The 15,506-nt window shown below is 58.6% G+C and overlaps 1 protein-coding gene across 6 annotated transcripts in view; it reads left to right on the top strand.

Moving 5' to 3' along the window:
• EPHB2 (EPH receptor B2) overlaps positions 1-15,506 on the top strand; it is a 159,181-nt gene that overhangs the window by 126,622 nt on the left and 17,053 nt on the right. For all 6 annotated transcript variants that reach the window (XM_073601427.1, XM_073601429.1, XM_073601428.1 and 3 more), the window contains 2 exons: positions 13,260-13,384; positions 14,863-15,025. In XM_073601427.1, coding sequence (XP_073457528.1) covers positions 13,260-13,384; positions 14,863-15,025 — 288 coding nt within the window. The remainder of the gene's footprint in view (positions 1-13,259; positions 13,385-14,862; positions 15,026-15,506) is intronic.

A 15,506-nucleotide genomic window follows, 5' to 3' on the forward strand; every position in this document is an offset into this window, starting at 1 on the left:
CTTCCACTTCTGGTCCCATCTCCTCTCCCCTCTCCTTACACTTCTGGACCCATCTCCTCTCCCCTCTCCTTACACTTCTGGTCCCATCTCCTCTCCCCTCTCCTTACACTTCTGGTCCCATCTCCTCTCCCCTCTCCTTACACTTCTGGTCCCATCTCCTCTCCCCTCTCCTTACACTTCTGGTCCCATCTCCTCTCCCCTCTCCTTACACTTCTGGTCCCATCTACTCTCCCCTCTCCTTACACTTCTGGTCCCATCTCCTCTCCCCTCTCCTTACACTTCTGGTCCCATCTCCTCTCCCCTCTCCTTACACTTCTGGTCCCATCTCCTCTCCCCTCTCCTTACACTTCTGGTCCCATCTCCTCTCCCCTCTCCTTACACTTCTGGTCCTCTCCCCTCTCCTTACACTTCTGGTCCCCTCCCCTCTCCTTACACTTCTGGTCCTCTCCCCTCTCCTTACACTTCTGGTCCCATCTCCTCCCACTTCTGGTCCCATCTCCTCCCACTTCTGGTCCCATCTCCTCCCACTTCTGGTCCCATCTCCTCCCACTTCTGGTCCCATCTCCTCCCACTTCTGGTCCCATCTCCTCCCACTTCTGGTCCCATCTCCTCCCACTTCTGGTCCCATCTTCTCCCACTTCTGGTCCCATCTCCTCCCACTTCTGGTCCCATCTCCTCTCCCCTCTCCTCTCACTTCTGGTCCCATCTCCTCTCCCCTCTCCTTCCACTTCTGGTCCCATCTCCTCTCCCCTCTCCTTCCACTTCTGGTCCCATCTCCTCTCCCCTCTCCTTCCACTTCTGGTTCCATCTCCTCTCCTCTCTCCTTCCACTTCTCCTCTCCCCTCTCCTCCCACTTCTGGTCCTCTCCCATCTCCTCCCTCTTCTGGTCCCTTCTCCTCCCACTTCTGGTCCCATCTCCTCCCACTTCTGGTCCCATCTCCTCCCACTTCTGGTCCCCTCTACTCTCACTTCTGGTCCCCTCTACTCTCCCCTCTCCTTCCACTTCTGGTCCTCTCCCCTCTCCTTCCACTTCTGGTCCTCTCCCCTCTCCTCCCACTTCTGGTCCTCTCCCCTCTCCTCCCACTTCTGGTCCCTTCTCCCTCTCCTCCCACTTCTGGTCCCTTCTCCCTCTCCCCTCTCCTTCTCCTCCCTTCTCCTCCCTTCTCCTCTCCTCCCTCTTCTGGTCCCATCTCCTCCCTCTTCTGGTCCCATCTCCTCCCTCTTCTGGTCCCATCTCCTCCCTCTTCTGGTCCCATCTCCTCCCTCTTCTGGTCCCATCTCCTCTCCCCTCTCCTTACACTTCTGGTCCTCTCCCCTCTCCTCCCACTTCTGGTCATTTCCCCTCTCCTCCCACTTCTGGTCCCTTCTCCCTTCCCCTCTCCTCCCTTCCCCTCTCCTCCCACTTCTGGTCCCATCTCCTCTCCCCCTCTCACCCCACTTCTGGTCCCATCTCCTCTCCCCCTCTCACCCCACTTCTGGTCCCATCTCCTCCCACTTCTGGTCCCATCTCCTCCCACTTCTGGTCCCATCTCCTCCCACTTCTGGTCCCATCTCCTCCCACTTCGGGTCCCATCTCCTCCCACTTCGGGTCCCATCTCCTCCCACTTCGGGTCCCATCTCCTCCCACTTCGGGTCCCATCTCCTCCCACTTCGGGTCCCATCTCCTCCCACTTCTGGTCCCATCTCCTCCCACTTCTGGTCCCATCTCCTCTCTCCTCTCCTCCCTTCTCCTCTCCCCCAACTTCTGGTCCCCTCTCCACCAACTTCTGGTCCCATCTCCTCTCCCCTCTCCTCCCACTTCTGGTCCCATCTGCTATCCCCTCTCCTCCCGTCTCCTCTCCCCTCTCCTTCCACTTCTGGTCCCTTCTCCTCTCCCCTCTCCTCCCTTCTCCTCCCTTCTCCTCTCCCCTCTCCTTGAATGTCTGGTCCCATCTCCTCTCCCCTCTCCTTCCACTTCTGGTCCCATCTCCTCTCCCCTCTCCTCCCACTTCTGGTCCCATCTGCTATCCCCTCTCCTCCCTTCTCCTCTCCCCTCTCCTCCTACTTCTGGTCCCATCTCCTCTCTCCTCTCCTCCCTTCTCCTCTCCTCCCACTTCTGGTCCCCTCTCCCCCAACTTCTGGTCCCCTATCCCCCCACTTCTAGTCCCATCTCCTCTCCCCTCTCCTCCCACTTCTGGTCCCATCTGCTATCCCCTCTCCTCCCCTCTCCTCCCCTCTCCTCCCTTCTCCTCTCCCCTCTCCTTCCACTTCTGGTCCCTTCTCCTCTCCCCTCTCCTCCCTTCTCCACTCCCCTCTCCTCCCTTCTCCTCTCCCCTTTCCTTCCACTTCTGGTCCCATCTCCTCTCCCCTCTCCTTCCACTTCTGGTCCCATCTCCTCTCCCCTCTCCTTCCACTTCTGGTCCCATCTCCTCTCCCCTCTCCTTCCACTTCTGGTCCCATCTCCTCTCCCCTCTCCTTCCACTTCTGGTCCCCTCTCCTCCCACTTCTGGTCCCGTCTCCTCTCCCCTCTCCTCCCACTTCTGGTCCCGTTTCCTCTCCCCTCTCCTCCCACTTCTGGTCCCGTTTCCTCTCCCCTCTCCTCCCACTTCTGGTCCCGTCTCCTCTCCCCTCTCCTCCCACTTCTGGTCCCGTCTCCTCTCCCCTCTCCTCCCACTTCTGGTCCCGTCTCCTCCTGATTCGAGTCCCCCTTCCCCTGGATCCCGTGCCGTCTCTGTCCTTTCCTCCTGGTCATTTTCCTTCATGTTCTGGATGTTTCCTCCTTGTATTGGGCCTGTCCATCCTGCAGACTTCCCTGTTCTCCTGATCTCTGCGTTCTCTTTTATAGAAGTAATTGAAAAATACCAGAATTCCCGGCTGGTGGCTGGTATTACGCCGTCTTCTCCCAGGTTGGTAACCAGACACCTGGGGGACGCGGATGGTGTCAGAGGGGGATCCGGCGAGGAGGTTGAAGGCCCGGCAGCTGTTCTCTCTCTTTTATTTCAAGTTGCTGATGATGAGAGAGGAGTGCGGAGGGGGACGAGGGGTCCAGCTGCCACTTCTGTGGCCCGACGTTTCTGTCCAGTCAGAGGACGTTTACTCACCAACCAACCTATTTACTATCAATTTCATCCGATCGATGTCGCCGGGAAATTCGGTGGGAGAGATGGAAATTCTGCATGTTTTTCTTGGGATGAGAAAACTTTTCTCATCCTCATTTTACAGTATTAGGACCGTCCGATGTCACCCAATCGGCATCACCGGTACCAGATACATTGTTGTGGTATTTACTATCTTCACATAGACCAGAAACCCGACCACACACATTACAATGTGATTTTAGGATCTAAACATCCTTCCTCCAATGTGAATCCAGTCAGGTCCCCAAACTATATAACTATTGGTAAATCTAAATGTAAATTGTACAATTGGATTGTAGGGTGTGTGGCGACCGGAGACATCGGGTTCTGTAAATGATCAGCGTCTTCAGAAGCTGGGTGACCAGTTATGTAAAATAGAAGAAATGCACCTTTGAAGGGCTGCCTGTGAGCGCGCCGCCCCCGGTGGTGTCCCTGTGAGCGCGCCGCCCCCGGTGGTGTCCCTGTGAGCGCGCCGCCCCGTGGTGGTGTCCCTGTGAGCGCGCCGCCCCCGGTGGTGTCCCTGTGAGCGCGCCGCCCCGTGGTGGTGTCCCTGTGAGCGCGCCGCCCCGCGGTGGTCTCCCTGTGAGCGCGCCGCCCCCGGTGGTGTCCCTGTGAGCGCGCCGCCCCGTGGTGGTGTCCCTGTGAGCGCGCCGCCCCGCGATGGTGTCCCTGTGAGCGCGCCGCCCCTGGTGGTGTCCCTGTGAGCGCGCCGCCCCGCGGTGGTGTCCCTGTGAGCGCGCCGCCCCGCGGTGGTGTCCCTGTGAGCGCGCCGCCCCCGGTGGTCTCCCTGTGAGCACGCCGCCCGCGGTGGTGTCCCTGTGAGCGCGCCGCCCGTGGTGGTGTCCCTGTGAGCGCGCCGCCCCCCTGGTGGTGTCCCTGTGAGCGCGCCGCCCCCCGGTGGTGTCCCTGTGAGCGCGCCGCCCCGCGGTGGTCTCCCTGTGAGCGCGCCGCCCCCGGTGGTGTCCCTGTGAGCGCGCCGCCCCGCGGTGGTGTCCCTGTGAGCGCGCCGCCCCTGGTGGTGTCCCTGTGAGCGCGCCGCCCCGCGGTGGTGTCCCTGTGAGCGCGCGCCGCCCCGCGGTGGTGTCCCTGTGAGCGCGCCGCCCCCGGTGGTCTCCCTGTGAGCACGCCGCCCGCGGTGGTGTCCCTGTGAGCGCGCCGCCCCGCGGTGGTGTCCCTGTGAGCGCGCCGCCCCGCGGTGGTGTCCCTGTGAGCGCGCCGCCCCGCGGTGGTGTCCCTGTGAGCGCGCCGCCCCGCGGTGGTGTCCCTGTGAGCGCGCCGCCCCGCGGTGGTGTCCCTGTGAGCGCGCCGCCCCGCGGTGGTGTCCCTGTGAGCGCGCCGCCCCCCCGGTGGTGTCCCTGTGAGCGCGCCGCCCCCCCGGTGGTGTCCCTGTGAGCGCGCCGCCCCCCCGGTGGTGTCCCTGTGAGCGCGCCGCCCCCCCGGTGGTGTCCCTGTGAGCGCGCCGCCCCCCCGGTGGTGTCCCTGTGAGCGCGCCGCCCCCCCGGTGGTGTCCCTGTGAGCGCGCCGCCCCCCCGGTGGTGTCCCTGTGAGCGCGCCGCCCCCCCCCGGTGGTGTCCCTGTGAGCGCGCCGCCCCCCCCCGGTGGTGTCCCTGTGAGCGCGCCGCCCCCCCGGTGGTGTCCCTGTTAGCGCGCCGCCCGCGGTGGTGTCCCTGTTAGCGCGCCGCCCGCGGTGGTGTCCCTGTGAGCGCGCCGCCCGCGGTGGTGTCCCTGTGAGCGCGCCGCCCGCGGTGGTGTCCCTGTGAGCGCGCCGCCCCCCGGTGGTGTCCCTGTGAGCGCGCCGCCCCCGGGGGTCTCCCTGTGAGCGCGACAACCGTTGTCAGATTTGTGTCTGTTCTCTCTAGGGTGTAATTTAATAGAATCCATTCCAATATCTGGTGCCGGGTGGGTCGGGTCGGTGGGACGGCCGCACAGGCGCTGGTGGAGGGAGTCTGCACCAGCTGCGGGGAAGGGGGGGGGGGGGTGGGGGACGCAGTTTAATGTGCACTCTGGAGCAGTGTTATATCACCCTGCAGACAGAGAGGATCATGGGGGAAACCTGAGAAAGTGCCCCGGCTGCTTTGTGTGTTTCTCGCTGGGTTTGTTAGATGGAGGAGATAAGGTGAAAATCCCGTCTGTAACAATTGTGCAGTCTGCGGCCTCTGGGGGTCATTCGCTGCACACCATGCATGGAGCTCAGCTGTCTCGGCTTCCAGCCATAATTACAGGCAGGTGAGGAAGTGAACACCTGGACAAGGCAGAGAGAAGCCCCGGGGCCCGACTGACAGGCCATGTCCACAACCTGCGCTGATTACATGCAAACCCTCTAGGCACGGGCTGCCATTCCACATCAATCACAGCGAGACACTGAGCGCACGTCTCATCCTGGGGGCCCAGACAAGACGGGGCCCCAGCCACCTTGTCACATACAGGAAAGATCTTACTGCTACTTCCATTCTCCGTACATTAGACTTCCAGTGTCTTTGCCATCCCTCTGACACACATCCAGGGTCCTCCCATCACTTGTCGTTGTATGTTCCTGAGAGGTGGGATTGTCCTCTGAGATTTTCCATAGAGAGAGGAGCTGGACAGGATCTCTTCCTGGATGGAGATTGCTCTGAGCTGTCTGTAGGGGGGCATTTAGTTCCCCATGTATGGCATGATTGGACCGTGACGCTGGGGATTTAGGGAAATTTTCCAGGTTTGATTGATTTTCGTTGCTGTCACACAGGCAGAACAAAGTCATTCTCCACACTACGGCCTGGAATGAGATCACAGGGCAAGAAGATGACCCCATTCCCTGCATATCGGGTGATGGCAGTTTGGTCTGACCAGGCTGAGGAGGGTCCTCCTAGGGTGGATTAACCCCCTAAGTGGCTTCTACCTTCTAAGTCATCTCCTCTTCCCCAATCTCTATACAATGCAACATCAAAGTAGTTCACCAAATCCATTTGTTATCTTTTCAACAGCTGTGAGTTGTGTTATTAGAAATAATCCTTCTGAACGTACTTCCTGTGTCAGTTCAGATCATAATTCCTTATTATAATCATTTTCTAGCCACTTTCTTCCCTTCCTTCAGTCTAGTCTCCATCATCTTCTCACAACCCCCATCAGATGACCTTCCAGCTCTGTCCATAATACCTGATCTCTTCCTCTACATCACCTCCAACTCTTTCCATCACTCCTGATCTCGTCCTCTTCTCCATCTCTGTCCAACATTCCTGATCTCTTCCTCTCTCTCTTCTCCATCTCTGTCCATTTCTGATCTCTTCCTCTCCTCCATCTCTGTCCATCATTTCTGATCTCTTCCTCTCCTCCATCTCTGTCCATCATTTCTGATCTCTTCCTCTCCTCCATTTCTGTCCATCATTTCTGATCTCTTCCTCTCCTCCATCTCTGTCCAACATTCCTGATCTCTTCCTCTCCTCCATCTCTGTCCATCATTTCTGCTCTCTTCCTCCATCTCTGTCCATTTCTGTTCTGTCCATCATTTCTGATCTCTTCGTCTTCATCTCCTCCGTCATTTCTGATTCTTCCTCTAAGTCTCTTCTATCTCTGTCCATCATTACTTATCTCTTCCTATGTCTTCTCCAACTCTCCATTGTCCCTGATCTCTTCATTGCTTCCAGCTCTGCCCACCATTCCTTATCACTTTTATGTCTCCCCCCAACTTTGCCCATTGTCCCTGATCTCTTCCTCTTCATCTCTTCCAGCTCAGCCCATCAGTCAATATCAATTCCTGTACGTCTCCTCAATCTTTGTCCATCATCCCTGATCTCTTCCTCTACAGCTCCTCTAGCTCTGTCCATTATCTCCAAACTTTTTCTCTACACCTCCAGTTCTGTCCATCATGTGTCATGTCTTCCTGTACAATTTACACATCTTGTCCTGTAAATCAATTTCTCATTCCTATTTTCCACTTTTCAACTTTGCTCTCATCTTCTCTGTCACAATCTTCTTCTACAAGAGACCTTCCACTTCTGTCCCTCGTGTCTTCTGCTACATCTTTATTTCTTTCACACCAGCCTCCAAAATTTTTCCAGGTGACCTTCCAGTTCTGTCATGTCCATCCTCTACCCTATCAGCTCTCTCCTCCCGTTGTATGGCACGTCATAACAGATCCCCTTCCATACTACCACACGCCATCACGTCTCCTTTTATTATACGACATACCATCATCACCCATCTTCACCAGTTCTTCTGCACATTATCACCCATTTCTACCATTCGCCATCCTCCAAAACTACCTTTCTCCTCCAATACTTCTACATGCTGTCCCTTATCTCCTTCAGCATTCCTTCATGCCATCACCCATCTTCTACTATACACCACCACCTGTCTGCTCCTGTTGTTGTACCGCACGCCATCACCCGTGTCCTCCACCACTACCGCCCACGCCATCGCCCGGGTCCTCCACCGCCCACGCCATCGCCCGGGTCCTCCACCGCCCACGCCATCGCCCGGGTCCTCCACCGCCCACGCCATCGCCCGGGTCCTCCACCGCCCACGCCATCGCCCGGGTCCTCCACCGCCCACGCCATCGCCCGGGTCCTCCACCGCCCACGCCATCGCCCGGGTCCTCCACCGCCCACGCCATCGCCCGGGTCCTCCACCGCCCACGCCATCGCCCGGGTCCTCCACCGCCCACGCCATCGCCCGGGTCCTCCACCGCCCACGCCATCGCCCGCCTCCTCCACCGCCCACGCCATCGCCCGCCTCCTCCACCGCCCACGCCATCGCCCGGGTCCTCCACCGCCCACGCCATCGCCCGCCTCCTCCACCGCCCACGCCATCGCCCGGGTCCTCCACCGCCCACGCCATCGCCCGCCTCCTCCACCGCCCACGCCATCGCCCGCCTCCTCCACCGCCCACGCCATCGCCCGCCTCCTCCACCGCCCACGCCATCGCCCGCCTCCTCCACCGCCCACGCCATCGCCCGGGTCCTCCACCGCCCACGCCATCGCCCGCCTCCTCCACCGCCCACGCCATCGCCCGGGTCCTCCACCGCCCACGCCATCGCCCGCCTCCTCCACCGCCCACGCCATCGCCCGCCTCCTCCACCGCCCACGCCATCGCCCGCCTCCTCCACCGCCCACGCCATCGCCCGCCTCCTCCACGCCATCGCCCGCCTCCTCCACCGCCCACGCCATCGCCCGCCTCCTCCACCGCCCACGCCATCGCCCGCCTCCTCCACCGCCCACGCCATCGCCCGCCTCCTCCACCATCACTGCACACGCCATCGCCCGCCTCCTCCACCAGCACCGCACACGCCATCGCCCGCCTCCTCCACCAGCACCGCACACGCCATCGCCCGCCTCCTCCACCAGCACCGCACACGCCATCGCCCGCCTCCTCCACCAGCACCGCACACGCCATCGCCCGCCTCCTCCACCAGCACCGCACACGCCATCGCCCGCCTCCTCCACCAGCACCGCACACGCCATCGCCCGCCTCCTCCACCAGCACCGCACACGCCATCGCCCGCCTCCTCCACCAGCACCGCACACGCCATCGCCCGCCTCCTCCACCAGCACCGCACACGCCATCGCCCGCCTCCTTTAGTTTTGCTGCACATGTCAGAAGGTGTTTGGTGATCTTTATAAGGAGGAGCAGAATATTCTGCCATGAGTGCTGTGCTGGAATCCTGTAACCTCCTTCCAGAATGATCTGATGACCTCCATCTCTCCACTGCTAGAATCTTCTGTGCCGCCATTATCTTCTGACATTCTTCCAGCTCTTCCCGCAGGATGTGGCCTCCAGCTATGATGGGTTTTTTCCACCTAAACACCTTCTTCTTCAATAAAAATCTCTTCTTCAAAGTTGGATGTGTCGGTGTTTATTGATTGAGAAATCAGTGAACGGTAATAATGGTGAAGGTGTTCCCTGCTTTTCCCCAACGCTATGAGCGCCTCCAGGTCACGTGAGCGGCTCTGTGGTGGAAGGTCACGTGTTCAGGCAAAGCTTACAGGACGTCAGATGGAGATTTTTCCTGGGAAATATTGATTGTAACAACGTGATGAAGCTGCTACAGGTGATCTGTAGACTCTGAGAACTTACTATGTGCATCACGAAGGACAATGCTGTATAAAAGCATCCTAGTAATCTGCCTGCCTCCAGGTGTGCCCCCCCCCCCGCCCCCGCCGTCTGCCATATTTGTGCGCAGGTTATTTGTCATGAGCCCCAAACTGCTCCAAGGAATGTTTTCACATCCCGACTGTTTAGGAAACCTTCTCCTAATTGTGTGGCGGCACGTAGGGGGAATTTTTGGCAGCGTTTGACGGTAATTGCTAACATACATCCCAGCAACGTGCCGCCGTGTGAGGATCCCTGTAAAATCTACAGAGCTTCCTCTAAATAAACGGCTGGGCCAGCACACATCTCAATCCCCGTGTAAAATATTCAGAGATGTGCCCAGAGCAATGTGGGAAGATGCCGAGGGGCAAGAGAGGTGTCGGGATCGCTCTTCTTCCTCTTTCATGTCTTTATTACTTTCTGCAAAATGACTGTTGGCCCATTTCTGCCGCGAACATTCAAGACCTCCACCCAAAATATTCTCTTTAGACGCCATATTGCTGATATTTTCATGTGAATGATATTCCTCCAGCTGGGCGCTCCCCGTTGTCACCGACACCTCCGTAGCCCCAGGTTAGAAGTGACACCATTGGGGAAACTTACAGCAGCTCATGGAAAACAGCAAAAAACAAACCGAAAAACCGAAAATGGTGTCGGGAGGTGTGAGGTGTGAGGTGGGGGTACAATCTGTGCTGCTTGATGTATGGAGCCTGTTAGTAGCAGCGCTGTATCCTTCATTTATCAGCAGTCATCAGTGTCTCACCTGGACCCCCCCCCCCCCCCCATGTACAGACATCCCTGGTCAGAGCAGACCCCCCTCCCCCCCGTGTACAGCTATCCCTGGTCAGAGCAGACCCCCCCCCCCATGTACAGACATCCCTGGTCATAGCAGACCCCCCCCCCCCATGTACAGACATCCCTGGTCATAGCAGACCCCCCTCCCCCCATGTACAGACATCCCTGGTCAGAGCAGAACCCCCCCCCCATGTACAGACATCCCTGGTCATAGCAGACCCCCCCCCCCCCCATGTACAGACATCCCTGGTCATAGCAGACCCCCCCCCCCATGTACAGACATCCCTGGTCATAGCAGACCCCCCTCCCCCCCGTGTACAGACATCCCTGGTCATAGCAGACCCCCCTCCCCCCCATGTACAGACATCCCTGGTCATAGCAGAACCCCCTCCCCCCCGTGTACAGACATCCCTGGTCAGAGCAGACCCCCCCCCCCGTGTACAGACATCCCTGGTCAGAGCAGACCCCCCTCCCCCCCATGTACAGACATCCCTGGTCAGAGCAGACCCCCCCCCCCCCCCCCCCCCCCCCGTGTACAGACATCCCTGGTCATAGCAGAACCCCCTCCCCCCATGTACAGCTATCCCTGGTCAGAGCAGACCCCCCCCCCCATGTACAGACATCCCTGGTCAGAGCAGACCCCCCCCCCATGTACAGACATCCCTGGTCATAGCAGACCCCCCCCCCCCCATGTACAGACATCCCTGGTCATAGCAGACCCCCCCCCCCCATGTACAGACATCCCTGGTCAGAGCAGACCCCCCCCCCCCCCATGTACAGACATCCCTGGTCAGAGCAGACCCCCCCCCCCCCCATGTACAGACATCCCTGGTCAGAGCAGACCCCCCCCCCCCCCCATGTACAGACATCCCTGGTCAGAGCAGACCCCCCCCCCCCCATGTACAGACATCCCTGGTCAGAGCAGACCCCCCCCCCCCCCCCATGTACAGACATCCCTGGTCAGAGCAGACCCCCCCCCCCCCCCCCCCATGTACAGACATCCCTGGTCAGAGCAGACCCCCCCCCCCCCCATGTACAGACATCCCTGGTCAGTGCAGACCCCCCCCCCCCCCATGTACAGACATCCCTGGTCAGTGCAGACCCCCCCCCCCCCCATGTACAGCTATCCCTGGTCAGAGCAGAACCCCCCCCCATGTACAGACATCCCTGGTCAGAGCAGACCCCCCCCCCCCCCCCATGTACAGACATCCCTGGTCAGAGCAGACCCCCCCCCCTCCCCCTGTGTACAGCTATCCCTGGTCAGAGCAGAACCCCCCCCATGTACAGACATCCCTGATCAGTGCAGACCCCCCCCCCCCCATGTACAGACATCCCTGGTCAGAGCAGACCCCCCCCCCCATGTACAGACATCCCTTGTCAGAGCAGAACCCCCCCCCCCATGTACAGACATCCCTGATCAGTGCAGACCCCCCCCCCCCCCCCATGTACAGACATCCCTGGTCAGAGCAGACCCCCCCCCCCCATGTACAGACATCCCTGGTCAGAGCAGAACCCCCCCCCCCATGTACAGACATCCCTGATCAGTGCAGACCCCCCCCCCCCCATGTACAGACATCCCTGGTCAGAGCAGAACCCCCCCCCCCCATGTACAGACATCCCTGATCAGTGCAGACCCCCCCCCATGTACAGACATCCCTGGTCAGAGCAGACCCCCCCCCCCCATGTACAGACATCCCTGGTCAGAGCAGACCCCCCCCCCCATGTACAGACATCCCTGGTCAGAGCAGACCCCCCCCCCCCCCATGTACAGACATCCCTGGTCAGTGCAGACCCCCCCCCCATGTACAGACATCCCTGGTCATAGCAGAACCCCCCCCCCCGTGTACAGACATCCCTGGTCAGAGCAGAACCCCCCCCCCGTGTACAGACATCCCTGGTCATAGCAGACCCCCCCCCATGTACAGACATCCCTGGTCAGTGCAGACCCCCCCCCATGTACAGACATCCCTGGTCAGTGCAGACCCCCCCCCCCATGTACAGACATCCCTGGTCAGTGCAGACCCCCCCCCCCATGTACAGACATCCCTGGTCAGAGCAGACCCCCCCCCCCCCATGTACAGACATCCCTGATCAGTGCAGACCCCCCCCCCCCCCGTGTACAGACATCCCTGGTCAGAGCAGAACCCCCCCCCCCCGTGTACAGACATCCCTGGTCATAGCAGACCCCCCCCCCCCCCGTGTACAGCTATCCCTGGTCAGAGCAGACATACCCCCCCCCCCCCCCCGTGTACAGACATCCCTGGTCAGTGCAGACCCCCCCCCCCCCCCCCCCGTGTACAGCTATCCCTGGTCAGAGCAGACCCCCCCCCCCCCCCCGTGTACAGCTATCCCTGGTCAGAGCAGACCCCCCCCCCCCCCCCGTGTACAGCCATCCCTGGTCAGTGCAGACATACCCCCCCCCCCCCCATGTACAGACATCCCTGGTCAGAGCAGACCCCTCCCCCCCCCCCCGTGTACAGCTATCCCTGGTCAGAGCAGACACCCCCCCCCCCCGTGTACAGACATCCCTGGTCAGAGCAGACATACCCCCCCCCCGTGTACAGAGCTATCCCTGGTCAGTGCAGACAACCCCCCCCCCCCCCCCCCCCGTGTACAGCCATCCCTGCGCTCGCCTTTCTGCTGGGGATCTGGGAACCCATTTTTACTCATTTGTGATACAGGAGAGGAATTCCCAGACACGCCCACTGCAGGCTTCTCACATCCCAATACCTCATGTATCAGAGCGTTAGTAATGAGTTCCTTATATGTACCAACCTGAACCGGACTGGGGAGGGAGGAAGTCACATGGCACTCCCAGTGACCCTGTGAGGTTCTGTCTGGATTGTGGCTGCAGAAGATGGTTCAGAGAATTAGCAGGTCCCGGATGCCGTATATAGTATGTAGCCCCGGGTCCTGATGGCCGTTGGATGTCAGATAAGTGAGAAGTCCATACAAAGAAAACACAATACAACTACCCCTCCCCCCTCCATCCATTCAATGGGCCTTACCGAGGGTCGGACCCCCCTACAGTGCCTTGATTGGTCAGCGAGGAGACGGTGGGTCACCCATCCAGGCGAGGTGCTACTCGACCTGGAAAAATAGGCCAGGCGCTGAGATTAGATCTGACAGCTCCTGTGTGCCGATCCACGAGTCTGCCGCCAACCGGACTGTCAACGGCCCGTCACTGGGAGAGGTGAACTTTCCGCTCCAGTAATCTCCCTTCCCAGAAAATGTGATTTCCATATTATGGGGCCTCACTCCGCTCTCTCTTCTGTCTTCCAGCCCCATCCACCGTCTCCATCATGCACCAGGTCAGCCGTGCCGTGGACAGCATCACCTTGTCCTGGTCTCAGCCGGACCAACCCAATGGGGTCATACTGGACTATGAGCTTATGTATTATGAGAAGGTAGGTGTCACATACAAGGGTCAGGAATGGGTGTCACCACCCTGCCATGTCACATGTTCCCATCTCCATAGTTATGGGTCACCATATTCCATCTCAGTCCCTTCAGTCCTCTGGTGGGTGTCACATACAAGGGTCAGGAATGGGTGTCACCGCCCTGCCATGTCACATGTTCCCATCTCCATAGTTATGGGTGACCATATTCCATCTCAGTTCCTTCAGTCCTCTGGTGGGTGTCACATACAAGGGTCAGGAATGGGTGTCACCACCCTGCCATGTCACATGTACCCATCTCCATAGTTATGGGTGACCATATTCCATCTCAGTCCCTTCAGTCCTCTGGTGGGTGTCACATACAAGGGTCAGGAATGGGTGTCACCACCCTGCCATGTCACATGTACCCATCTCCATAGTTATGGGTGACCATATTCCATCTCAGTCCCTTCAGTCCTCTGGTGGGTGTCACATACAAGGGTCAGGAATGGGTGTCACCGCCCTGCCATGTCACATGTTCCCATCTCCATAGTTATGGGTGACCATATTCCATCTCAGTCCCTTCAGTCCTCTGGTGGGTGTCACATACAAGGGTCAGGAATGGGTGTCACCGCCCTGCCATGTCACATGTTCCCATCTCCATAGTTATGGGTGACCATATTCCATCTCAGTCCCTTCAGTCCTCTGGTGGGTGTCACATACAAGGGTCAGGAATGGGTGTCACCACCCTGCCATGTCACATGTTCCCATCTCCATAGTTATGGGTGACCATATTCCATCTCAGTCCCTTCAGTCCTCTGGTGGGTGTCACATACAAGGGTAAAGACCTCCCACCGTCCATTTTTCTATAGTGGGGATTGGAGGGATGAGTGACCACCTACATGGATTGGAGAAGATTGCTGGAATGTGCTGCCTCCATCCTCCAGGTAGAGGTCACTCGGAGGGTCTCAGGGGTAGCTGGTGGGCTGATATAATGCCATGTGAGTGTTGGGTGATCGTTCGTTCTGCCAGCTGGTGTCCCATAAATCTGCTCTTCACCGGTCATGACCACTGAGGTATAAAGGTGTCAGTGATGGGAGACAAGTCACCTTCCCTCACAGATCATCCCAGCATGCTTCATTTATAAGTAAAAGGAAGAGGACTTGTATAGAATGAGGGGGATGGGGTGTATTCATTGCACTGGTAGTACTCCCATCAATAGGAATAGAGACTTCCCTTTACAGAGGCCCCTCGGTGTGCAGATCCAGAGGACCTGTCTCTGATCTACAGAACTGAGGCCGGCCGGAGAAGGGTTGCATTAGGATCCGTAATCTATCTGAGCGAGAACCTCATAGTCCCCCAGTGGTCCTCGCACTGCAATCTGATTGGTTGGTCGTACGCCATTGTTACTTCTGATCAGTGGGGGCAATAATGAGCTGGCAGTATGGGGGGGAGGGGGTCATGGCAGTAACCTTGGATTATATAAACACCATGCCTTGTATTTCCAGGACCTGACGGAACACAATTCCTCTGTGGTGAAAAGTCCCACCAACACTGTGACGGTGCCCGGCCTGAAAGCTGGGACCATCTACGTCTTCCAGGTCCGAGCGAGGACAGTGGCCGGCTATGGACGCTATAGTGGAAAGATGTACTTCCAGACCATGACAGAAGGTGAGCGGAATTCTGTATACCCATCGTGTATATACTGCTGGGTGCAAGCCTGTGTGTGCCATGGTCTCATCATATCTCCCATGATCCATTTCCCCTCTGTATCGTCGTGTGGCTCATAACATCCAGTCACATGATCTGTGTCCCCGTCTGAGGGGCCTGAACCACAATCTGTCCCCTCACACTGCCAGTTCTGGTAGTTATTATTCAGATTTACCAATCCACGGCCCGTCCTCTTCCTCCTCACACCACATCTTCTGGTACTTATTCAGATTTAACAATACTTGGCCCATCCTCTTCCTCCTCTCACCGCGTCTTCTGGTACTTATTGTTCAGATTTACCAATCCACGGCCTGTCCTCTTCCTCACACCACATCTTCTGGTACTTATTGTTCAGATTTACCAATACACGGCCTGTCCTCTTCCTCACACCACATCTTCTGGTACTTATTGTTCAGATTTACCAATCCACGGCCCATCCTCT

The sequence above is a fragment of the Aquarana catesbeiana genome, linkage group LG10 (assembly GCF_042186555.1).
Source record: "Aquarana catesbeiana isolate 2022-GZ linkage group LG10, ASM4218655v1, whole genome shotgun sequence".
Taxonomy (NCBI): domain Eukaryota; kingdom Metazoa; phylum Chordata; class Amphibia; order Anura; family Ranidae; genus Aquarana; species Aquarana catesbeiana.